Below are 25,354 nucleotides of genomic sequence, written 5' to 3' on the forward strand. Positions count from 1 at the left end.
TTGTATTGTAAAAAAGCTTTTGTATTTAAATTCACCCACTCTAAAGAGCATTGTACAAACTTGATCCAACTTGTTAGTGAAAAAGGTATGATGTTAATTGATGTACAGCTAGTAACATGCAGCCAACACTCCATATCCAAGATAAAGTGTCTTATTTATGTTAGATATATAAATATAGGCCTACAATACAACATTACTGCTATATAACTCTGCTACTGGTTAGTATTTTTAATCAGCTACTAGAGCTGTCTCGCGATTTGCCTAAGAAGATTGACAATCAAAACATACGTTTGTGAAAATATATGGTCAAAACAGAATTGCCAACAAATTTTATTTGACTACATACAATGACTTAATATCGTACATAAAAGAAGCGTATACTCTATCGATGGAGATCGATCATCAACACGAAAAACGCGTTCGGTCCACCGTCTACTTCTTTCATCCGTTTTTTGCACTCTTCTCTTTAACTTTTGGAAGTCTATAGAACTCGAAAAGTTTTTTCCCGGTGCGACTGATTAGTACAGACTAAAACACGACAATTTTTCAGCAGCAATAATCAGCCAAATATGCAGGTCCGTTCAGTGGTTTATGTTCAGTGCCTCTAAAATGGCCGACTTCCGGATTGATGACGTATAGTGAAAACCCTCTATTATTTAAATGTTAAATGAGTCCTCGAAAATGTCTTACAATTTCAGGATAATTTCTTAATATACAGCAAAAAAATCAATCAGTCCAATAAAACCAATTCAGTGAGCGAACGAAGTTTAAAAAAAAGTGTACCTTCCCATCGCTGATCGACTGTTACGCGCCGTTTTGCAATGGCATCATTCTAAAATTCAAATAGAAATAACAGATAACAGTTACATGTAACCGTATCAGCGGTCTGCTTTTTACCAGTTGCTCAGTCGCGATGAGTGTTGAAGGGAACGAGGTCTACCGGCGCTGGGTCATGAACCCACGGAGTCACTTCAGGTAACGTTAACGTTAACACAGACTTACTAGCCTCATTCATGTTTACTTGTGAATATTATATTTTATTCACGGCCATCATTTGTTGTAGCCTATTCACAAACTGTTTGCTCAAGCGTAGCGTTTTCTCGGAGTTCACGGTGTAGCCTGCTCCCTGAATCGTGTAGTTCAATTTTCCATATTTATTGTGTCATTATGTCAGTATCACTATTTGCTTTCTACCATGCACAAAATACAAATGTCACTGAACTTTTGCTGTTTAATTGTAACAATGAGCACTCAAACACACCAAACCAACAATTAAGTTACTAAAAACACACACAAAAACTGATTCTCCACGGGCACTTTTGCACTAGTCTTAATAAAATCAAAAACAATTTAAATACACATTTCACATTCACATTTAATATACACGCGATTAAATTTAAATAAAAACAAGTAATAGAAAATTTAATGGTACAATTAAAAAGGTTAACGTTACACTTGCAATTGAAATTAATACATAACGTTTTTTGCATGGTAATTCAAGGTATAAAGTCTTCTGTGGCATTATCTCTATTTATTTAAATAAATAAATATGTTGTCATGAGGATGTCCTTTTGTGTCTGTGAATGTGCCATTAATGCCATCACAGTGAAATGTTAAAATTGGCCTTTTTCTGTCTTTTAGGCACTACTATCTTGTGTATATGGTGGTCTTAACATTTGTGAACCTTATAACAATTCCTCTGGACATAGCATTTTCTGATGAAATGCATGGTAGTGTCCACAAATGCTGGGTGGCTTTCAATGTACTCTCAGACCTCATGTTTTGTGTTGATGTTGGCCTTAATTTTCGAATGGGCATTTTCAATGAAGACGGTCAGGTATGAACATTCCTTCATTGTCTTGTACTATAGTGTAATATTAATTATTTATTATGGCTTTACCTTTCTAAAATATGGTTAAAAATTGATACAATGCATTCCTGTTTCTGTCTAGGCCATCCTTGATCCGAAAATAATAAGAAAGGAGTATTTCAGGTCTTGGTTTGTTCCTGATGTGGTGGCTGCATTTCCAGTCGACATTATCATTATTGTCGTGGTAATTAAATTGTATTCATCAGTTAATATCACTCACAGTCACACTGATCAAATTGTAGAGATACTTCTTACAGTACAACCAATTCCCCACAGGAGAATTTTTATCACGCTGACACTACTTCACTGATGGCTTCGAAGATGGTGCGGATACTCATGTTTGTGAGGATTCTCAGTTTGATCCGTTTACTCCGTGTACCAAAGCTTCTGAGATTCTGCTTTGAATTGGAAAGTGTAAGTTTCAGCACAACTCACCCTCATGTTTATGCAAGAAATTATCAATAGCAATATGTTCACACTGTACAGCCAGAGGAGATCTTTCATTGCCACAGTCACCTTTGGCTTGCTCACGGGGTGGGGGACTTTAAAAGGAACTTCCAAATGATCACATTTGGGATTGAAGCTATTATTTTTGTACAGTAGCACTTTACATTGTTTAAAAGCTTGATTTGACAAATGCATAAGAATAAAGGCTCCAATATTGGCTGTCATATTAAAAGTTATACAAAGGACTTGTAGTCTACATTGCACTAGTTTTTCAGAAAACCATCTATGATCTGATCATTTAAAGGGATAGTTCACCCAAAAAGGAAAACTTTGTCATAATTTACTCACACTAATGTTGTTCCAAACCTGTATGAGTTTCTTTTTTCTGTTGAACAGAAAAGAAGATATTTTAAAGAATGTTGGTAACCAGACAGTTGGCAACTCTTATTGAATTCCATAGTATTTTTTTCCTACTATGGATCTCAATGGGTGGCGTCAACTGTCTGGTGACCAACATTCTACAAAATATCATCTTTTGTGTTACAAAAATTTAAATTAATATAGCAACTCTTAATATAAAGCCCAAGCAGCCTAAAATAGTATAAAATAATATATATATTTTTTAATAATATGAAAGGATTTTTTAGATCATTTTTGTAGTATTTTCTCACATTTTTCCTCTGTCATAACACAATAAACCAGCTAGCAACAGGACATTTTTGGTTGTATTTTGTATACTGTTCTATGGATACTTTATGTTTAGTTATCTATCATTTTAGGTGTCTGATGTACAGCTTGAAGAAGTCAAGAAGTTATTCAGGGTTGTCTTCGTTTTCCTGATGATGGTCCTCATTTGGCACTGGAACGCTTGCGTTCAGTACTTCGTATCTGTAATGGAAGAGTTTCCCCAAGACAGCTGGGTTGTAAAAGAGAAAATTGAGGTATGTCTCATTTTTTATTGCTTATGCAGGCATTTGTTTGACATGTGTTCAACGTGTCTTCCTTTTTTTCTGTTACATTTTGCAGAATACCTCGATCGGGGAAAAATACTCCTATGCTTCCTTCAGAGCTTTCTCTCTAATGGTCTGGAGATCAACTGAATCAATTGACTCACCAACACGTATGCCGCATAACATTCTTTCAACATTAATTATTTTCTGAGAAATGATAATCAATCTGATAATCAGTCTTTGGTGCAGAAAAATTTCTCCGTTTGCTAAGGCCAGCATCACTTCTGATGTGAATTTGGGATTTTTTTTTTAAGCCTATGACAAAAAAGTAATTAATCTATGATGTGCTGTTACTTTCAAGTGATCAGACATATGATTTCCATCTGCCAGGTGAAAAAAAAAGGCAATAGCTTAGCCATGCCATGGCACCCTAGCATTGTGGCATAAGGTTTTGCATTGTAGTTTACATTGAAGTGAAGTGATTCCTTTTTGTTTTTTTTAGGTGTGGATGAACGGTGGTTAGCTATTGTAAGTATGGTGATTGGATATATAATGTGTTTAGCATTTATTTCTTGCGTGATCACAGCATTTGGGAGCATGTCTGCGACTGGCAATGTATACAAGGTAAAGGTGAATTTTAAGAGTTAAAATTAAAGCTGTTTGTTTATTGTTTGTATTTGTTAAGTTTGTTTATTCAACAAATAAATCTGATGATATTATACCATGATGTATAAATATTTCAGATAAACCAGCTACAATCCTCCACAATGATCCAAAAGCTGCCCAGAGTGGTTCGCGAACGTATCACTGCCCAGTGCAAGTGGCAGTGGGATAAGAAGAACATCCTTGACGTCGTGTCAATAGAGCTCAGAAAGGTTTCTAATTGATTCATAAATATTAACTATAGACACAATAAGTTACAATAACCTAAAATATAGACACAGTAAGTTTTTCTGCTGTTCAAACATTCATTCAAACACGAAACACAAATCATTTGACTCGAACAGTATTTTTTTATATAAATAATTTTTAATAGTGCTATGTTTTCTTTTTCAAAGGATATTATGGCAAAAATTTGCTCCAACCTAATGAAGAATGAGATGTTTATGACACTTAACAAAGAATTCACCGAAGCCATCTTGATAAAGTTGGACATTGAGTTATTCAATGCAGGTGACATCATCATTCATCAGAATGCTCAACCTGTCAATATGTTCTTCATTGACAATGGACGGGTGCTTGTGAAGAACGAGGCTTTCCAAAGGGAGCTGTGTGATGGAGATCACTTTGGAGGTGATGTATAATAAACTTACTGTTGTGTGATTCAGTTAAGAAGTAGTCTCAGGTGGAGTAATGGCATAAAATCTGGTCCACATTGCAGTCCAAGTCAAGTCAAATTTAGCGCTTTTCAAATACACATTGTTTCAAAGCAGCTTTACAGAAAATCATGTTAATGTTTATATCTTAATTTCTTCATTCCTTACAGTCCATTCCTCACATTTCTCAGTTTAGAGCTGGGCGATAATATAGTTTACATTTTGCAACAATACAATCAATCAAGGAGTTGAGATTTGCTATATACATTGAGTTGATACTTTATGAATGCGAATAAAGTTGGACATGCTTATAATATATCCAACCTTATATAAAGAGCAGGGCAAAAAAATGTATAACATTTCGCATATAGTAGTCTCAGGTGCCTGATTTTATATATATATATATATATATATATATATATATGGGCCGGGACTCGATTAAAAAAAATAATCTAATTAATTAGAGGCTTTGTAATTAATTAATCGAAATTAATCGCATTTTAATTGCATAAATATTTGACCTGAGAACAGTGAGAAGTAATTTTTTTCACATGGATTTTTAGTATACCATTGAATAATGACTGAATACAAAAGCTTAAGCAACAAAATATTGTTTATTTTTGTTCAACCAAATCCAGCAGACCAGTGCAATTTTTGCCATTAAGTGTAGCAATAGCATATTTAGAAATATAGTACATTTCAGAAATTCGGGTAGCCTATAGGTCCACGCTAGCTGCTCTATGTTTTGCGTTGAGGTGATACTTTAGGGCCGATATGCTGCGGTGATACGCAAATTCCTTGTTGCATAACTTGCACACAACCATGCTCTTATCGACGCTTCCAACCACGGGGCCAACCAAAGCGGTCTCGTCGGCTTCTTCGTTCATGTTCACTGTGGTTTGTTGTTGTCTGAAGTCATGAACGCTAGTTGGTGCTCCAGTATAATCGGTCCGCCGAAACTCATCCTGTGAGAAACGTTCCTGTGGAAAAATGTTTAATGCGTTTAATCTTAATTACCACGTTAAGAGTCTGTAATTAATTAATCTTAATTAACGCATTAAAGTCCCGGCCCTAATATATATATAGGGTAAACGTACCTATTAAGCTCACCAAAATCTAGATTGAGACATTTTTTAGTGCACAAGATATTGGTTTTAGTACAAGAAGTTATTTTAAAATAAAATATTAATCTCTCACACTATAATATTTCATTTTATTTTAAATGACAAAAGTATTTCAATTAAGATGTACATCATTAAATATAAAAAGTCTGGCTGTGCTTAATGGATACATTTTGTACCCTTTAAGCACACCCCTGTTCCCAATAAGCTCACAACATGTTTTATGTTTATTTTAAGCAACCTTTTTAAAGAATAATTGAAAAAAAAATTTATTTGAAGGTAGAGAGTCAATCACAGAAGCAACAGAACTCTAAAATCAAGCACAGATTCTAAAAGATCAGGGGCCTCATTTATAAACGTTGCGTACGCACGAAAGAAGGCGTACGCCGCTCTCTACGCAATAATTGGTATTTATAAAAAGCAAACTTGACGGTAAAATGTGCGGTCCTTCACGCAAGCTCTGACCCAGGAGTACGCACAAAAACGGGTGAAATGAGAAATGGCGACACCGTCGGCAGATGGAAGAAACACGTGAAAGTGTGTGAAACTGTAGACCGTTGTGTAAAATAAATGGCAATACTCTCATAAATAACACGAAGACTTCACAAAGTCTTACAATTAACAGCCTACACGAACACCCGTTTGATCGATCTGCAACAGAAATGCAAATTAACACATATTTGCAAAAAGAAAAGTGAAATATGTTCTGCAATAATATTGGCATGTTATACAATTCATCCTCATAAATAAGATGGTAAACAGAACGAAATAATGTACAAAACTGATATTCTCGCCAATGTGTCCGTCTGGCGGATAAGATATAGATGCAATTAGATAGTCAGTCAGATAGATAGATAGATAGATAGATAGATAGATTTGTCCACTATTTGTCCACTGGGGAAAGTTGTTTTCATAGTAAAAATGTCTTCATCAGCTACGGAATCATGATATTCATGCATATGCCTTTAGTTTGTTTTATTGTAGATAAAATAACGTATGACGTATGTCTCACCCATTCAGAAAGCTGCTAGAAATTACATTTGCGCTTAACTATTTCCCATTTCCAAGTAGATTATAACCGACATCTGTAGCTTGTCAGATGCAATTAAATGGATGGAAATAAAATGCCCCGTCACAATGCGTAATGACGCACAATGGCTGATCTTGCGCTCTTAGAAGATGTGGAAAATGGAAGGATTCGGAGTGAACGCATCTTCAGATGGCAAGAAAACTTGCTGGCAAATGAGGCAAATGTCCGACCATTTCTTTTTTATTTCGGCCACAGTCCGAGGTTGTGAGGCTACAGCATTTACGGCGTCTGCAACCTTTTGCCACTCAAGTGGCTTTTTGGCATTAGTAATGCCCACACTGTGCCCTCCAAACAACATTTTTCTCATCTTTTCCACCTCGCCAACAATAACTTCTACTTCACATTAAGTGAAGTTACGTTTTTTTGATTTCCTCTCTGTGTTTGCAATGATTTCGCAATCGATGAATATTAACTTGTGGGCGTTTCATGGACTATTTATGGGCAACTATGGGTGTGACATGAAGCCGCAAAAGCTGCGCTACATTTAGAATTGATTGTGATTTATTAAGGGAAAAATGCGTAGGATGTGCGTGCGCACGGTTTTATAAATCCGAATATTTCTGTGCGTACGCACGTCCTATGTTTCATCCGTACGCCACTTCTGACGCAAATCCTACGCAAAGTTTTATAAATGAGGCCCCTGATCTGGTACTCCACTTGCGTCTAAAGCGCAACTTACGCAACTGGTGGTAATTAAATTAACTGACCGAGAGAGGAGCGTTTTGGCGGCAGGGATTTAAATCTTTAAACATGTCTGGGATAAGAAAATCTAAAGTTTGGATGCACACCATCAGAAAGGATATTCTCCAAGGCTGGATTTAGCATAAGGAAAACCATGATCGCACTTCTGCAGGCCAACGTTAACGAGTAGTTTTTTTCTTCGGGACATTCTAAAACGCTTAACGTGAAAGGTGTTTTTAAAACGCTTAAAAGGCACTTTTACGTGGCTTAATGTATGTAGTACATATCTTATTAAGAAACCATGTGCAGATGAACCCAGAATATGAACGCAATGTGTTCCTCCTATAGAAAGTCACGGAAAAAGTTTGACGGTGGAAAAGCTGCTTTTGTTTCATATCAAAAGGAACCTCTTGTCTGTCACCACGTTGTCAGTGTCCTCTTTACTTTGCAATCTTTTTCACTGCATGAGAAAACAGACGTGTGGTGTGAGAGCGTGAGAACAGTGTTTCACACAGTTTCATAATCAAAAATGCTCAAAATTAGATTACAGAGCTTGCCAGATCAAGAAAATGTTTTCACAGTTTTGTGTGCAGTATTGATCAGATGGTCAGTCAGATAATATTTGCTGTGAAACTCCAATGTGTTTTAAACAACCAGCCTCATAATCACCATTTTAAGAAGTTTTGTGTTTCTGCAGAGATCAGCTTCCTGTTTGGTGGAAGGCAGTTGGCCACAGTTTCAGCTCTGACTACCTGCAGCCTTTTCACCCTGTCTTTACAAGAGTTTCAGAAGATTGAGGAAGAGTTCCCACATGTTGTGAACGAACTGAGGGGAGCAGCTGAACCTCTTAAAATGGATCTAGAAAGTAAGTCTTGCATTATGGTTTGCTTTGTACGGTCATCGGGAGGGGACATGTTTGGTTCACTTAGTTTTGTCGTGGCCATCAGGGCCGGCCCGAGGCATAAGCGAACTAAGCGGCTGCTAAGCGGCTTAGCGAACTAAGTGGCTGCCCCCCAATCGAGTTTAAATTTTTTTTTTTTTTTTTGATGACTTGAACAAGTGACATAAATGAATGAATGAATATGAATGAATAATTCAAGACAAGAAAATTCTGATTTCATGATCAATATACCTGCCAACAACTGCTGCTGTGTCTGCCAGCATTTAAGTCATGCGCATAACCTAGTCACCTCGCGAGTGCATAGACAATTCGTGCGCAACTGCGCATAGTTAGGGTATTGGTTTAAGTTGGAGAAAATAGCCGCAGGGGAACTTAACCTTCTAGGTGTAAGGTTAGCAGTTTGAATAAATAATAAACATAGCAGTTTGAACTCTTCTCCACTTTATTATACCACACATCAGATCACTAACTCCAAAAACCTGCGACACTCCAGTACCAAGTGCGCACGACCCATTCCTATCTACGGCAAGCCCCGAGGGGAAAAATAGATTGCATACACACATACAACGAGCCCCAGTACATTACCCGTATTATAGTAACAGACTTTGTTGGATTCTGTCATGTACAATCCAACAAAGTCTGTTACAATAATAATAATAAAAAAGATTTTGAGGACAGTTACACTGTATTGAGACAGTAGAGAAATAATAATAATATTTTTTACAGTTTTCAACAATAATTGTCATTGTTGAACCCTTGTTCTTATTATGTTTCTGATGTCTCACTTTTGTCATTATGTTTTACAAATAATTTATTTTATATACGTTTTGAGACACTTTGTTTTAAGAAGTTTCAAAGAGTTAGTAAAAGAGTAAAGTAAAAGTTTCAACTTTTTTATTTAAGTAGGCATCTATTTTTTATTTATTTTGTATTAATACATAACCTCACTGTATTCATTTATAATGTATCATTATTGCGTGACATTTGTGTCAAGCACAGGTGACTTCGCGTAGTGGGAGGGGGCCCCCAAATCAAATTCTGCTTAGGGCCCCCAAAAGGCTCGGGCCGGCTCTGGTGGCCATGACACTAGGGCTGTGCAATTAATCGAATTTCGATTTCGATTTTGGCTCCCAACCATCACCAAAATAGTACAATCGAGTGAAAACGATTATTTTGCCATGTTCTGTGCAAGAACACTCTTATTTTGTCTTGTGTTCTGAATGACACGCACACATCCGCCCCTCCCGAAGCCATAAATTCTCTCAGCTTGAATGTTTAAACTGATAAGACTTAAAAAGAGTTGAAAATTATCAACTTTAGTTATGATGCAATGCTGGCCTGATTGTGGAAGTAACAATTCCATCAGGTCCCGACTCCTAAATGCTTGCCTTGTCCAACCCATTTTTAGAGACAGAGAGAGAAGAAGCAGCACCGCTGAACACTCACGCGGTTTGTGAAATTGCGTCTTGGAGAAAGTTTTAAAATGATTGATTTGATTTTATAATTGTGTGGATTAATTTAGGCTACTCGTACATAGGGATGGCGAAAACTAAAAATGTTCGTGACCGACCACCGAGCCTCATTAGCCGGTTGAAACCGGTTAAGCGATTAGTTTAAAATATGCCACGCTATTTGAAATAACCATTTCGAGCCGCGCCTGCAATTTCACAACTCTGCCGCATCTCTCTGCCGCTTTGCCTCCCGCTCACACACACACACACACACACACTGCCCCCCGCTCACACACACACTGCCCCGGGGCCGCCCTTCCACTCACGTCACATTTATTTATCTATTTATTTATTATTATGGTTGCACAGGTTGTTTACGCATTTAACTTGTGGTCATGAAAAAAATGTTGTTCTCTCAACATAGGATCTCGAGGCCACAACATAAGTATGTCGTTAACTCGACAAAATGATTTTGTGGCCACGACTTACCCCGTTCCCATGAGTTAATATGACATTCCCACAAATTAATATCTTCCAAGACACGACAAAACTAATGGCGCTTTTCCATTGCATGGTACGGCTTGGTACGGTTCGCTTAAATAGTACCACGTCGTTTGAGGTTCCAAGTGAGCCGTACCGATACAAAAATGTGACGTGTAAAATAGGGCTGGGACGGTTACCGCAATACCGCGGTCACGTGAATCCAACCGCAGGTCTGAGCTCGTCACCGCCATCGCCGCAAAAAAAAAATTGGCCTGCACATTTGTGCACGTTGTGTCTAATGACATGGATTCATTGATTCTGATGACATGGATTATGTCTAATGACATTGTGTCTTACATGGATTCAAGGTTTCCTTAACAAAACTTATCATCAAAAGATGGAGCAAATCCGATCTTTCACGAGTTGGGGAGCGCAATGTTCCATGACACATAATAACATTGCATTCGTGTTGGAGATGCGCGGAGGGGCTATTGTTTCATCCACAATCACATCACAAAACTCATCATCCATTCGCTCCAACGGTTATGCCCAATGATCAAAGCCGCACCCGCCCGCCCTCTGCTGATTGTTTTAAGGTCTATGGGCGATGCAAGGTGCTCTTGCCTGCTCAAGAAAGCTCTTGGCTGTTCTAGAAAGGAGACTGATCCAATGCAGCAAAGACATTTAAAGGCTAAAGCCCCTAGTATAGCCTATTGGCTATGTTGTATCCCAAGAGTTCCTATTGGCACGCAGACAAAAAAAAGAAGAAAAAAAAGCCTATATAAAACGCACATCGGCAAACCTGACCTTACCTGACTAGGCTACTGTAGCCTAAAATTGTATCATTTCGCTTTGAATTTTGTTTAAAAGTAGACATTTCAAGCTTTCTATTTATTTTTAAAAGGATAGTTCACCCACAAATGAAAATTCTGACAGTAATTACTCACCCCCATGTTGTTCTAACCTCGTAAGACCTTCGTTCATCTTCCGAACACGAATTAAGATATTTTTGAGAGCTGGACTACAGTGGCTCAATCTTAAGTTTATCAAGCGACGAGAATACTTTTTGTGCGCAAAAACAAACAAAAATAACAACTTTATTTCAACTATTCATTTCCTTCTCTGTGGGCCTCTAGTCAGTTAACCTGTTAAGCAGCAACCCCACTTTTGGAAAATCCCCAGAAATGGCATACCCAAACTAAAACAGATACAGTTCATGAACCCTTTGTACTAAAAGCACAAGTATGATCTAATTTGAAAGCTGACACCTGGTAGTTTATTGTAAATGTAGAATTAATTATTATCATAATGAAAAAAATAGTTATAAATAGCTTCAAAGTTTTGTAAAGTTTTTAATTTATTTTTTATGAAATATCTTCATATTGACAACCAGAGATGGAGTTTGAGAAACCCGAGACGCTGACACGCATATAAATGATGAATTAAGTGCAACTATGAAACGCACGCCAGAGGTTTTGTGTCCCCGCACATGTAGAGACTGAGCATGTGTGGAGCAGCATTTACTGTGAACGGAGCTGAGGTACTTATAACACAATCTGCACGCATGTAAATAATTAAAGGTTAGTGCTGGATTTCAAAGCCACAATCCCCTGTTTCGGTGCACATATAAATGTCCCAACGCAGAATGGCGAGTGTTAAGGCCGTTTCACAAGGGACGCAGCAGTTGGGTGCGTCTAGTTCATTTTCACAGAGAATGCGTTTTTTGCACTCCATTGCACTGTTTTTCCATTGTTTTTCTATGTAAACAGACATGTTTGACCATTGCGCTTCTTTTGCAGCAACTCATGCATAACACATGTGGTGCTCAAGTTAAAAGAAGTTCAAGTTTTAAAAAACACACCTCTAGAAAAATAGTTTTAGCAGCAAATATGGCAAGTTGAGACATCTGTGCCTTTGTTCTTATGGACATCTGACTGCTAAGTAGGATTTGTGTTTTCAGCAATTAGGGCTGTAGCTATCGATTATTTTGGTAATCGGCTATTCTACTGATTATTCCATCGATTAATTGAGTAATCGGATAAAAAATTGTGGTAATAAAAATAGATCCAAGTGAACAACAGCCTTTAAAATTACTTAAAAATACAAATAGGTAACACTTTACAATATGGTTAATTAGTTAACATTAGTTAACTACCTAGTATACTAACCCCTAAAATCCACTGGATCCGACTACGGCACGGAGCGTCAGCGTCGCGGGAATGCCGGAGCTAATCGCGGCCATTATAGTCAATGCTCTTAAGTCCACCAGCTGCGGACGCAGCGCGTCTCAGAAGCGTCGCTCCGCAGAGAATAGGTAGCAGGTCTATTTTCGCCGCTTGCCGCGTCAAGCAGCACAGAGTACATCGCTGACGTTCCGCGCCGTAGACGGATCCAGTGGATTTTAGGGGTAAGAATGAACAATATTTCTACAGCATTTATTAATCTTACTTAATATTATTTTCAACATTTATTAATACATTATTAAAATCAAAGGTTGTATTTGGTAACAAAATGTACTGTGAACTAACATTAACAAAAAATTAAACTAACATCAACAAAGATTAATAAATACAGTTAGAAATTTACTTTACATTGTTAAAAGTTAAATGGGTTTCAAATGATGGGGTGAGATAATAATTAGACTTATCTAATTAGCATGCCTCAATCCTATGCAACAAAAAAAACATCTCAAAGTCTGTTTCCAAAGAAAACATTCAATAGTGGAACAGTTTGTTTTTACTAACACCACGAGATCTCCAAAATTAATTTTTTTCTTCTCTATACTGTAATTCTGTTACATTTGTCATTTCGCCACGGCAGAAAATTTATCTTTTGATTTACAGTCGACCAAGCCATGCATTTTATCTGCCTCTGCTCTGACATGGTGTGTGGAGCATATGTTTATCATCGCATCCACCATAAATCAAACACAGATAGCGAGTGCCGTTAGAAAGTGCCGGCAGGACAAAGAGAGACACAGAGGCATCACTCCATGCCTGAGATATTGTAAGAAAAGTTTTTTTTAAAACTTTTTAATGCCAAGGGCACTCCATAATGATGATGCCCAGAAACATCGCCTCGCTGGCAGTCATATTTTTTGACTCCTTAAAGCAACACTATGCCGTTTTTGCGGTTTTTGCTCCTGGGGTCCCCCTACAGTTGGGAAGTATTGTCTTCTACTACTGTCGTAAAATCTGTCATGGTTACACCAGGCGATACACGTGTGCATTTGTTGACAAGCCGATACAGTCTTGGGTTCTCGCGGGCAGACTGCCAGCGTTGCGTGTGAAATGTCTTCATCCCAAGTACATTGGCATATATTTCAGCATGTCATATGAATATAATTTCATGGGTTTTATTTTTTTCAAACGTCAAAAGATCGCGTAGCTCACGTTTACCAGCCAGCGTCATTATAGTAGCCTATTGTCTACTGTTTTACATAACGGATATGCTAATTCAATTCAATGTTTGTGTGGTAGGTAATAGCCATATATCGTCAATATTATAATATCAAGCTACCATGGATGAATCTGCAAATTTGAAAATCGATTTGCATTATAGCCTGAGGCAAGACACTTTCACCGGAAAAATAAATAAACAAACATGATTATCAGCCTGCAGACATTAGGATAGTTATCCTGAAAGATTATTTATTATAACCATCGTAAACTAGCATGTTAGTGTAGCTACCAGATTGATAATTCGCTACTCTACTAGCATTACTTGATTCATGAAGATAAATGGAGGACCAGATAGATTCCGTAACATGGCCAGGCCATGTTATTCAGTCTTTTACATTTCGCGCAGTAGTCAGCTCCCTGACTCCCTGATTTATTTATAAATGTATAAACACTTTATAGATGACTGACTGCTTCGCTTGTGACAGGGTGCATGTTACTGAAAGAACGAGCATAGAGAGAGAGAGCCGGTCGCGCGCACGCACACACTCACCGTCTTCAAACGGTCTTGCTCTCCCTCCAATAGCGATCCTCGTCCGGTCTTTTAATTTGTCACTCTGCCTTTTTCTTCTTTTAGTCTCCTCTGACAAAACCTTTGCCTTCTTCCTTTTAGTTGTTGCTTCGGTCATGACAACAACAAACAGACGGGTATCAAACGCTAGTTGGGCTCTCACGTCAGAATTTGAAGAAATTGGGGTGGTGGGGGTGACGTATGCCGTAAAGCAGTCGAATTTTGTAGTTTTTTTTGTGCTCGGGTTCCTACCCGAAACCTGAAGTTACATAGTGCCAGTAAAAGCGATACAGACACTGTCAGGCTACGGCAGACTGTCATTCAACCTATTGTAAGTAGATGTACCATCTCAAGGGTCTTGGAAATATATAATGAAGGTTGAAAAACGACATAGTGTTGCTTTAAACCCCGTGCACACAATTAGATTGCTCTCCCTCTGCCTAATCAACATTGATTTATCAGGGAATCTTTGTGGGTGATCATTATTCCACGGCGTTCCTCCTGCAGCTGATTAGGACCATCATGACCATCCATCCCAAAGGCTCATACGCTTGTAGATTAGAGAACAAACATGAAGGCAGGTTTGCCCCCATTTTCGCTGCCTTGGGGACCGAAGGCATGTATAACCGTACATCCCCACTGCACAAGCTCTTGCTTTATGCTCTTGGTTGTAATAGATTACTGGTACATCTGACAGCAAGACAGTTTTCAAGGACACAAATTGAGGTTGTTTAAAGAAATATTCTGGATTCAGTCAGTGTACGTTAAGCTCAGTCTTGAGCCATAATGATTATGACTTGTCCCTCCTTTTATGGGTTATAGTGAGGTACTTGCAATGGAATTGAATTGGGACCATCCATAAAAGTTAAAAAAACAATTTTTTCAATAGTAAAGCCATAAGATGTTAACAATATGCATGTTGACATGATTTTAGTGTAAAAAAATGCTTACTAACCATTTCTGTGTAAAGGTAAATCAAATTTTACATAACATAACACCTAAAACCCTAAATGACCGTAAAAAAAACAAACAGCTCAAATAATGCATAAATAATTAACAACAGAGAAATGTATGTAAGTGCTTTTATAAAATGATAAGCCTCACAATTTTTGCCTCACAAAAATTTACCCCATTTACTTCAATTGTATCCCCCACCACTTCTATTCTTTTTCTTAAATTTGCAGGTGACAGGCTGAAATTATTTTTTTGTGGAACTCAACAATGTGTCTTAGCTTGCTTGTTCTGAATCCGGAATATTCCTTTAAGACCTTGAGATGGACAACTGAGTCTGCTCACAATATTACCACTGACTTTATTTTTTACCTTGCGCAAAAAAGCAGCATGACAGTATATTAAAGCCACTATTTACCCATGATCAGATGGTCAATCCCAAGAAGGGCCCTTACAATTATAAGATCATTATGACCACATGTGTGGTATTTACTCAGTGCACTAATTTGTTGTCTTCCTCATTTCTGTAGGAGGAAGCGTGACACAGGACCGCTCGGAGGGGATAGAAATGCTTGCCTGACAAGCAAAACCGTTTTCTCATCAACGTTTGTCGTCATCTGCCACCTCAAAGTGAACAAACAGTGAGAGAGGCCCATTATTTATTCAAAAAGCTTCAGGTGTAGAACTAGCTCAAGCTTTTTTAAATTTAAAAGCACACTGCTTTGATTTCTTTCAGCTGTGACTCGTGTCTGCTAGGACTGATTGCTCAGTGCAGGATTAAAACTAATTTCAAAACAATACAAAATAATTTTGACAATAAACTTGTTCCTCAGAGTAGCCTATACTTTAATGTGTTTTTTTGTTGTTGTTTTGCGCTAAACAGTGTTGGTTGGTTTTAATGATTTATTCACATGCTTTGTAAATAAAGTATAGTCACTTCCGTTTTTTATGGACCTTTAATCCAAAGAAATGTGATCATTTATATTTCAGAAAGATTCATGAAACTGCATTTGCTTTTTCAATTATCTCTCCAGCTTCTGTCTATCATTTAGCATTTAAAACACTTTAACGCATTTAAACTTCTGGGTGTTCCATTATAATTCACTGCACACGTAATCAAAAGTATTAGCGAGAAAGTGTGATGAGGCATGTTTTTCCATGTTAGCAATGAAAAATTTTTTTGGGATAAGCAAGCTATGAGTATTAATGTCCAGTAGATAATTCATTCAGTTTTCCAATTAAAGTTCTCTGTGGGAGTTTTCCCCCTCAGGGATTTACAAGCTTTAAAGAGTAACTAAACACTAAAACAACTTTTTTTAGTTACTTATCTGTAAGAATGGAGCGTCATAAATGCTGTTCATTGATTCGAGTAAATTTTTTGACATTTGGGTATAAAGTGTTTTACTTTTCAAATATATGGTGTAAAAACGTCTGAGTGCTGCCCTCTTCAGGTTAAACGGAAAGCTCCTGCAGTAGGGGTACTCTCTGACGTAGAATACTCTCTGACGTCACTCTGTCACGCCCTTGGTGCGAGCTCACCACGCCTTTGGCAGCCCCTGGTATAAAAGCAACTGGTTCCGTTAAAACAACTGTAGCGAGGCAGGAGTTGGAATTACGAGTATTGAAAACGGATGGATATATATTAGCATATAGTTAGCATAGCATTTATATAGTTATTTAGATTATTTCGTGTAGCCTAGGTAGTTAATCTCGCCTATCGCTCCAGTGTGCAACCTGCATTTTACGTGGGATTGCTTCTCCAACGCAATGGGGCGGAAATGGGCTTCTCCACACAGCTCGCGCTGCCAAACGCTGCTCTCATACCTCTTCCTGCATGAACTCCACCACTGCAGCGGCGTCATGATGTGAGTGAGCATATATTTTTAATCACAATTTATGTTCCTTCTTATTAGGCTAAAGTTAATCCTCTGGTGTCAACAAACGCGCCGGCGCGATTTGCTGATTATTTTTTTCATATAGCAGCAAAATATCATGAACGTAATAATAATAATAATCCTGGAAAAAATTACCTCAAAATGACTGAATATAAGAATAATCGGATGCCGATCACGATGCGGGAGTTAATACCGCAGTTTGAGCTGGTGTCCACAGACAATTCACCCTCCACTTCAGGTGAAGGTGGGGGAGAAAAGTTCTCGACTTCAAATGACCGCTCTGTTGCAAAGCTACTTGCGTCACTCCATTTTAGCTAGTTTGTAGAGTGGTACGTTCGCGTACGAACCGATTCTTTTGAACGGCTCATAAACATGAACGATGGGAGCCGAGTCGCGGCTGGAGGGGAGCCGTTCTTTCTGATGTTCTTTTTTCCTATGCGTGTTTCACACAATGCACACAAATTAGCTCCTCAGTTATAGGGGAAGGGGCGCACCCAGCGCAGGGGTGCTACTGCCTAACATCATGATGATAGTAGTTGTGCACGTGCGCGCATCCTTTACGTGAGTACTCCAGTGGAAAAAAAACCTACGTGCCTCTGTCATTGTGTAGGAGCGGAGCCAATGACTTGTGCACGCTGCCGTCAAGCTGGCTTCTTAAAACTGACTAAATATTTAATAAGAGCCGTTTTTTTTGTTTTTTATCAAAATGTTCTTGTGTGATAACAATGTTCTTGTGTGGTAGTGTTAGTGTTTGTAGTAAAAGCTGTTTTGCACTGAAATTTATTGCAGCCGGCTTTGTTTTTGATGTTTATTTGTGAGTAGGTATTGTATGAATAACATAAGTCAACATAGCTTTACACATACACACACTTTGTACTAAAGGTAAATCCAAAATAGTGATGTCACTTTCTAAGCAGAGGGATGTTGTGCAACCCTATAGAATATAGTCCACACACGACAAATGAGGTAATAATCAATATTTCAGAATAATTCAAACTCAAGATATTGGTGTGTGATATCTGAGTTTTAATTATTTGACTACAAATCTCACCTCATCATTCCTCTCAGTGATTATTTCCAGGATAAACTGAGATACCCCCAAGCTGGCTTCTTAAAACTGACTAAATATTTAAAAAGAGCCGTTCTTGTGAACGGCTCTTTGAAAGGAACGGATCGCCAAGATCCGGATCACCTCAAAGAGCCATAAATCCCATCACTACTAGTTTGACAGCAGCTGTCTCTGCGGGTCTAAGGTGCACGCCCTCGGTTCGTCCCCTCTATCTTCCCTGGGGTCTGCCCACTTTTCCAGCATTTTTCAAATATTGCCAGTGGGTGGAGTCAGGCTTTGACCAGGGGTTTAATTACCCTTTAAATGAAGTAGGTAGTGAATATAACTGTGCGTTCACACCGCCGCCGGCGAGAGCGTCAAAGTGGCCGGAAGTCATTCATTGTCAATGAGAGCCGGCGGCGAGCTCCGGCGAGAGCGGCAAAATTCGCTCTCGCCGCCCTGCCAGCGACGCCGTGGAAAGATTCGTGGACGCTCTGATGCTCTGACGTAGATCGAACGCGTGGTCTTTTTTACAACTGTATTTAAAGGGGCCACAAAGCAAACAAGCATGTCGATCGTTATTTCTGCTGAAAATTGATCGATGGAAAAAACTTAATTATAGTGACATGTTTGCTAATGAAATAAACAAATTAAAAGCCATTTGTGTGGTGTGGCTTTTGTGTTCATGGTTAAGTGCTATGATAATTTGCATTCCCGCTGAAAAACAAGCGTTCTAGCGCGAAAATATTGCCTATAAATAGTGTTGCGCGCCTTCTGATCAAATTCAAATGATCAACCTCCTCAATTTTGCTTGGGAACTAATGTGGTCGGAACCAAAGTTTACAGGACTGCGTTCTCTGGACTCCTCTCAAACGGAGCACTTCTATATTCCGATTGGTTGCCGCCGGTTGCCGCCGAACCGTGTCATTGCTTATTACCATAAAGTTGACCTGACTTCAACTCTCCTCGCCGCTCTCAACGTCCAACTGTACGTTCACACTGCCGCCGGCGAGAGCGGCAAAATTCGCTCTCGCCTCCCTGCCAGCGACGCCGTGGAAAGATTCGTGGACGCTCTGATGCTCTCACGTAGATCGAACGCGTGGTCTTTTTTACAACTGTATTTAAAGGGGCCACAAAGCAAACAAGCATGTCGATTGTTATTTTTGCAGAAAATTGATCGATGGAAAAAACTTAACAATTATAGTGACATGTTTGCTAATGAAATAAACAAATTAAAAGCCATTTGTGTGGTGTGGCTTTTGTGTTCATGGTTAAGTGCTATTATAATTTGCATTCCCGCTGAAAAACAAGCGTTCTAGCGCGAAAATATTTCCTATAAATAGTGTTGAGTGCCTTCTTATCAAATTCAAATGATCAACCTCCTCAATTTTGCTTGGGAACTAATGTGGTCGGAACCAAAGTTTACAGGACTGCGTTCTCTGGACTCCTCTCAAACGGAGCACTTCTATATTCCGATTGGTTGCCGCCGGTTGCCGCCGAACCGCGTCATTGCTTATTACCATAAAGTTGACCTGACTTCAACTCTCCTCGCCGCTCTCACCGTCCAAGACGCGCCGCGCCGCTCTCGCCGGAGCTCGCCGCCGGCTCTCATTGACAATGAATGACTTCCGGCCACTTTGACGCTCTCGCCGGCGGCGGTGTGAGCGCACAGGAACTGTACGTTCACACTGCCCCCGACTTGAGCGTCAAAGAAGCTCTGGCCGCTCTGTCAAGGACGCTTGTCAAAAAGCACGGGGAAGCTCGTTGACGCTTTGGACGCTCTGACGTAGCAGGGAGAAGAGAAGTGTCACAACATGAAATGTAATAAACAGAAAACACAAGCAATACATTGAAGAAACCTTTTATAATGACAGCATTTTTATAACCGTTTTGGTCACATTTGGTCGGGGGAAAAAATAATAATTAGCTATTATTATTATTTGCATTAGGCTATTATTTGCATTAGTGCAATTGGTCAAATCGTTGTCACCGTGAGCAAATGAATTGCATTCTCGCTTAAAACGAGCATTCGTAAATATTTAAAATACACATTTGAGAATGAGCGCAACTTTTATCACTGGATCATTATGGAAATTCGCGAAGTTGTGTTTGGTGCTGCTATTTTATCAGCCAGAGTGAAGGACATCTTTATTCTGATTGGTTTCTGGCGTCTTGCCGCTGAACCGCGTCATAGCTCATTAGCATAAAGTTGAGCTTCTTTCAACTTTCTGATTGACACACAACACGCCCAAAACGCGACGCCGAGGGATTTGACTCTCCTTGCAACTGAGAGAAGCCAGCTTCCATTGAAAATGAATGACTTCCGGACGCGTTGGAAGCTCAAGTCGGCGGCGGTGTGAACGTACAGTAACTACATCTGATGAAAGGTTTGAAGACTTTTACAAGTGAGAGTATTTCAGACAAATATCTCATTACTCTACATTTGATTAGCGATAACATATTTTTCAGGATAAAATTATAAATAAGTAAATTGTTTTTTTGGGTTTTTTTCAAAAAAACTTTTTTGGGTTAAAAATTATCCAAAATAATAATAATAATAATAATAAACATAACCAGCCAGTGTTCAAAAATATCTTCTTGCCTTAGCTCGATTCAAAACGGTTAGCAATAAGGATTTTAATTCCAGTGGTGGATTTCTGCGGGAAATTCGACCATGTCTTTTCGTCATTATGTCACATCTGTACACAATGTGTGTGTGTGTGTTTAAGTGTATTTTCATTATTGCTTTATTGTAAATGTGATTTTTTTGTTTATTTAAGTTTGTGTGTATGTATATATTTTTCCCTTGTAAGTTAAATGTAATGGAATGAGAATTGAGACCCCTGTAATACATACTTTGCAGTCACGTGACTACCATGGATACCTGGCGGGCAGCAAACGCTGAAAAAATGGCAAATTTCCAATACTAGCCTACAATCAATTATATAGTGAGGCTATTTTGTTTCCATAGCACATTAACAAAACGTTAAATGATACTAATAACACTAAAAACGTCTACGGTTACGTATGTAACCCTCGTTCCCTGAGTAGGGAACGGAGACGTTACGTCGGATGACGACGAATGGGGTTTCGCTTAGAAAGCCTATCAACTTCGAGTATTACAAAACGAGCCAATGGCAAAGAAATGCCATGGGTCTGCGGAATTTGCATGGCGTAACTCCGCCCCACCTCGTGGGTATAAAAGGAGGAAGCCGGCAGCAAGCAGATATGTTTCTTCGCTGAGGAGCCAAGACTGAGCTCAGGCGATCCCCGCGGTACAGCGGAAAGTGGCAGGCAGACGTAACGTCTCCGTTCCCTACTCAGGGAACGAGGGTTACATACGTAACCGTAGACGTTCCCCTTCGTTGTCACTCCGAGTTACGTCGGATGACGACGAATGGGGTTACCAGTCTAATCACGCCACCTTCTCAGCTGTCTTCCAGTGCCCTGCGTAAATCGAGATCCCTGTCAGCCTGGACAAAGGACTCCATATAACACAGGAATACCAAGGTACACTGGGAAGCATATCCCAAGCTTAGGGGAAGTATGCAATTAATGCCAGCCCGGAGGGGGGGGACTTAGAGAATACACATATGACCCGAAGGAAGCATATGGAAAACACTGGGGTGTCCAGCCGCAGGTGGAATATTTCAACCCCAGGGGTGGCAAGGTGGCTTGCCAAGGGAAAGACACACGCTCAGAGAGGCTTACAGTGGAAATACACATGTGGGGGTCGCTCAGAGGAGGGACCATGCACACGGGAGGCACCTAGCCGACGCACAGGCAATAGACACTGGCGCCGACGTCAGGAGTGCTGGAGGAGCTCAGGGCTTTCGGAGAAGCTCACCTGAGGAAAGTATCGCACGTATCCAGTCCGTGGAGTGGAATGGCGAGCAAGCGAAGACACCTGAGCGGGTCCGGTACTAGCTGGTTGAAGCGAGTACACGAGAGGACACAGGCTCCACTCGGAGATTATAGAATCTGGCGAATGTGTTAGGTGTCGCCCAGCCTGCAGCTCTGCAGATGTCTGTTAGCGAGGCGCCATGCGCTAGAGCCCAAGAGGACGCCACACTCCGGGTGGAGTGGGCAGTCACACCAAGGGGGCACGGTCGACCTTGCTGCTGGTAAGCCAAAGCAATGGTGTCCACTATCCAGTGAGACAACCTTTGCTTGGAGAGAGCCTTTCCCTTCAGCTTCCCACCATAACAGACAAAGAGCTGGTATGAGGTCCTGAAACACTGCGTTCTGTCTACATAGGCGCGGAGAGCGCGTACTGGACAGAGCAGTGCCAAGGCTGGGTCTGCCTCCTCCGAGGGCAGCGCTTGCAGGTTCACCACCTGGTCCCGAAAGGGAGTGGTAGGAACCTTGGGCACATATCCAGGCCGGGGTCTCAGGATCACGTGAGAGGAAGCCGGCCCAAATTCCAGGCACGCTTCGTCAACGGAGAATGCGTGCAGGTCCGCAACCCTCTTGATGGAGGCCAGTGCAACCAGGTGCGCTGTCTTCATAGACAGGAACTTAAGCTCGACTGATTGCAGGGGCTCAAAGGGAGCACTCTTCAGGGCAGTTAGAACCACTGAGAGGTCCCAAGAGGGAACGAGAGGAGGACGAGGAGGATTTAGTCTCCTCGCTCCTCTCAGGAACCTGATGATCAGGTCGTGCTTCCCTACCGACTTACCTTCGATGAGGTCATGATGTGCGGCAATGGCGGCAACATAGACCTTCAGGGTGGAGGGAGACAGCCTTCGCTCCAGCCCCTGTTGAAGGAAGGAAAGCAAAACACTGATCGAGCATCTCCGGGGGTCTTCTCGGTGAGAAGAGCACCAGTTGACGAAGAGGTTCCACTTCAACGCATAGACGTGTCTCGTGGACGACGCTCTAGCGGAAGTGATGGTAGCCACCACCTGCCTCGTCCCATCCAGGAGCCACACGTGGAGGTTCCAAAGATCGGGACGAGGGTGCCATAGGGTGCCCCGTCCCTGAGAAAGAAGGTTCTTCCTCAGAGGGATCGGCCAGGGAGGTGCTGTCGCGAGGAGTACTAGTTCGGGGAACCAGGTCCGGTTGGGCCAGTAAGGGGCAACCAGAATGACCTGCTCCTCGTCCTCCCTGACCTTGCGCAAAGTGTGCGCAAGAAGGCTCACTGGGGGAAACGCATACTTGCGGCCCTGCGGCCAGCTGTGCGCCAGAGCATCCGTGCCGAGCGTGCCCTCGGTCAGGGAATAGAACTGGGCGCAATGGGTCGAGTCGTGAGAGGCAAACAGATCTATCTGCGCGTCCCCGAACTGGTCCCAAATCAGCTGAACCGACTGGGGATGGAGTCGCCATTCTCCAGGGAGGGGCTGAAGCCGTGAGAGCTCGTCGGCTGCACAGTTCAGCGCTCCGGGAATGAAGATGGCTCGAAGCGACCTCAGATGCTTCTGACTCCATAGGAGGAGGTGGCGAGCGAGTTGTGACATACGGCGGGAGCGTAGACCACCTTGATGGTTGATGTACGCTACAGTGGCGGTATTGTCTGACCGGACTAGTACGTGTTGACCCCTGAGCAACGCCCGGAAGCGGTGCAGGGCAAGGCGTACTGCCAACAACTCGAGGCAATTGACATGCCACAGCCGCTGGAGTCCTGTCCAGGAGCCCGCAGCAGCATGTCCATTGCACATGGCGCCCCAGCCCGTGGTGGAGGCATCTGTTGAGACAACAACATGCCGGGAAGCTCGTGCCAGGGGGACACCGGCCCTGAGAAAATCGAGGTTCGACCACGGGGTGAAGAACTGACGGCAGGTCGGAGTAACTGGTACTCGGAACGTGCCGTGTTGCCATGCCCACCTCGGGACTCGGTCGCGAAGCCAAAGCTGAAGCGGTCTCATATGAAGCAATCCGAGCGGCGTGACCGCGGCTGCAGATGCCATATGCCCCAGGAGCCTCTGAAAAAGTTTCAGTGGAACCGCACTCTTGCCCTCGAATTGTCTTAGGCAAGTCAGCAGTGACTGCGCACGCTCGCTCGTAAGCTGCGCGGACATGGCGACCGAGTCGATGTCCATACCGAGAAAAGAGATCCTCTGCACGGGGCAAAGTTTGCTCTTCTCCCAGTTGACCCGAAGGCCCAGACGGGCTAGGTGCCGGAGCACTAGGTCCCTGTGTTCGCAAACCTGATCTCGAGAGTGAGCTAGGATCAGCCAGTCGTCGATATAACTCAGGATGCGAACCCCTTGCTCTCGAAGGGGAACAAGGGCCGCCTCGACGACCTTCGTGAAGATGCGAGGAGACAGGGCTAGCCCGAAAGGGAGAACCGCGTACTGGTATGCCTGCCCCTCGAAAGCAAACCGGAGGAACGGTCTGTGTCGAGGAAGAATGGAGACATGAAAGTAGGCGTCCTTCAGGTCGATCGCTGCAAACCAATCCTGGGGCCGTATGCATTCGAAAACGCGTTTGGCGGTGAGCATCTTGAACGGCATCCGGTGAAGGGAGCGGTTCAGCACGCGCAAGTCCAGGATTGGCCGTAACCCACCGGTTTTCTTGGGGACAATGAAGTAGGGGCTGTAGAAGCCGGACCTCATCTCGGCTGGAGGGACAGTCTCGATTGCACCCTTCGCCAGCAGGGTGGCAATCTCTGCTCTCATGATAGGGGCATTGCCACCAACCAAAGTGGAGCGGACTCCCCTGAAGCGGGGAGGAGACCGTGCGAACTGAATCGCATAGCCGAGCCTGACGGTACGCACGATCCAGTGGGACAGACGGGGAAGCTCTAGCCAGGCTCCCAGGAACTGAACCAACGGGATCATGCGAGCCACAGGCGTCCCCCCGGAGGGGCAGCGAAGCGGAGTAACTGGCCCAGATGTGGACGGCATAGCGGCCCGGAGAGGGGGCACAGTTAGCAACCGCGCCCTGGCAGAGGGGGCCAGGGGAGGACCAGGCTGGTCGTCCCGCGGGGGCCTGCTCTGCCAGGGGTCTGGCGACAGAGGGGGACAGCGGCGAAGCGGTCCGTGGACGGCACGCCCTGTCAACCACCTCTGGGACAGAGGGGGACGAGGAGAGCACGGCTTGTGGGCGGCGCTCTGTGACGTCCGAGAACTCTGTGCTCAGAGACGGGAGAATCAGCTCTTTGGAGAATAAGGATTCTTCCCCGGCCCTCCCCGGGGAAAGGAGTGGTTCTGCTACCAACTCCTGGAAAGAAATGAGTCCCA

At 41.8% G+C, this 25,354-nt stretch overlaps 1 protein-coding gene across 2 annotated transcripts; it reads left to right on the forward strand.

Moving 5' to 3' along the window:
* The first annotated feature begins 793 nt into the window (after positions 1 to 793).
* Positions 794 to 16,170, forward strand: hcnl1 (hyperpolarization activated cyclic nucleotide-gated potassium channel-like 1). 2 transcript variants are annotated; one of them, XM_077194311.1, is made up of 11 exons: positions 794 to 975; positions 1,642 to 1,837; positions 1,953 to 2,054; positions 2,147 to 2,284; positions 3,097 to 3,258; positions 3,344 to 3,437; positions 3,770 to 3,891; positions 4,011 to 4,142; positions 4,326 to 4,560; positions 8,173 to 8,340; positions 15,761 to 16,170. In XM_077194311.1, exons 1-11 carry the CDS (start codon positions 914 to 916, stop codon positions 15,808 to 15,810), a joined length of 1,461 nt encoding a protein of 486 aa, XP_077050426.1. In that variant the 5' UTR covers positions 794 to 913; the 3' UTR covers positions 15,811 to 16,170. The 2 variants fall into 2 exon arrangements, with proteins under 2 accessions (XP_077050426.1, XP_077050427.1); XM_077194312.1 differs by having other exon boundaries at positions 3,770 to 3,795; positions 15,761 to 16,064.
* The last annotated feature ends 9,184 nt before the right edge of the window (positions 16,171 to 25,354 follow it).

Source organism: Siphateles boraxobius, unplaced genomic scaffold, assembly GCF_051911475.1.
Source record: "Siphateles boraxobius isolate OS27281-9 unplaced genomic scaffold, OSU_SipBor_1 11, whole genome shotgun sequence".
Classification (NCBI taxonomy): Eukaryota; Metazoa; Chordata; class Actinopteri; order Cypriniformes; family Leuciscidae; genus Siphateles; species Siphateles boraxobius.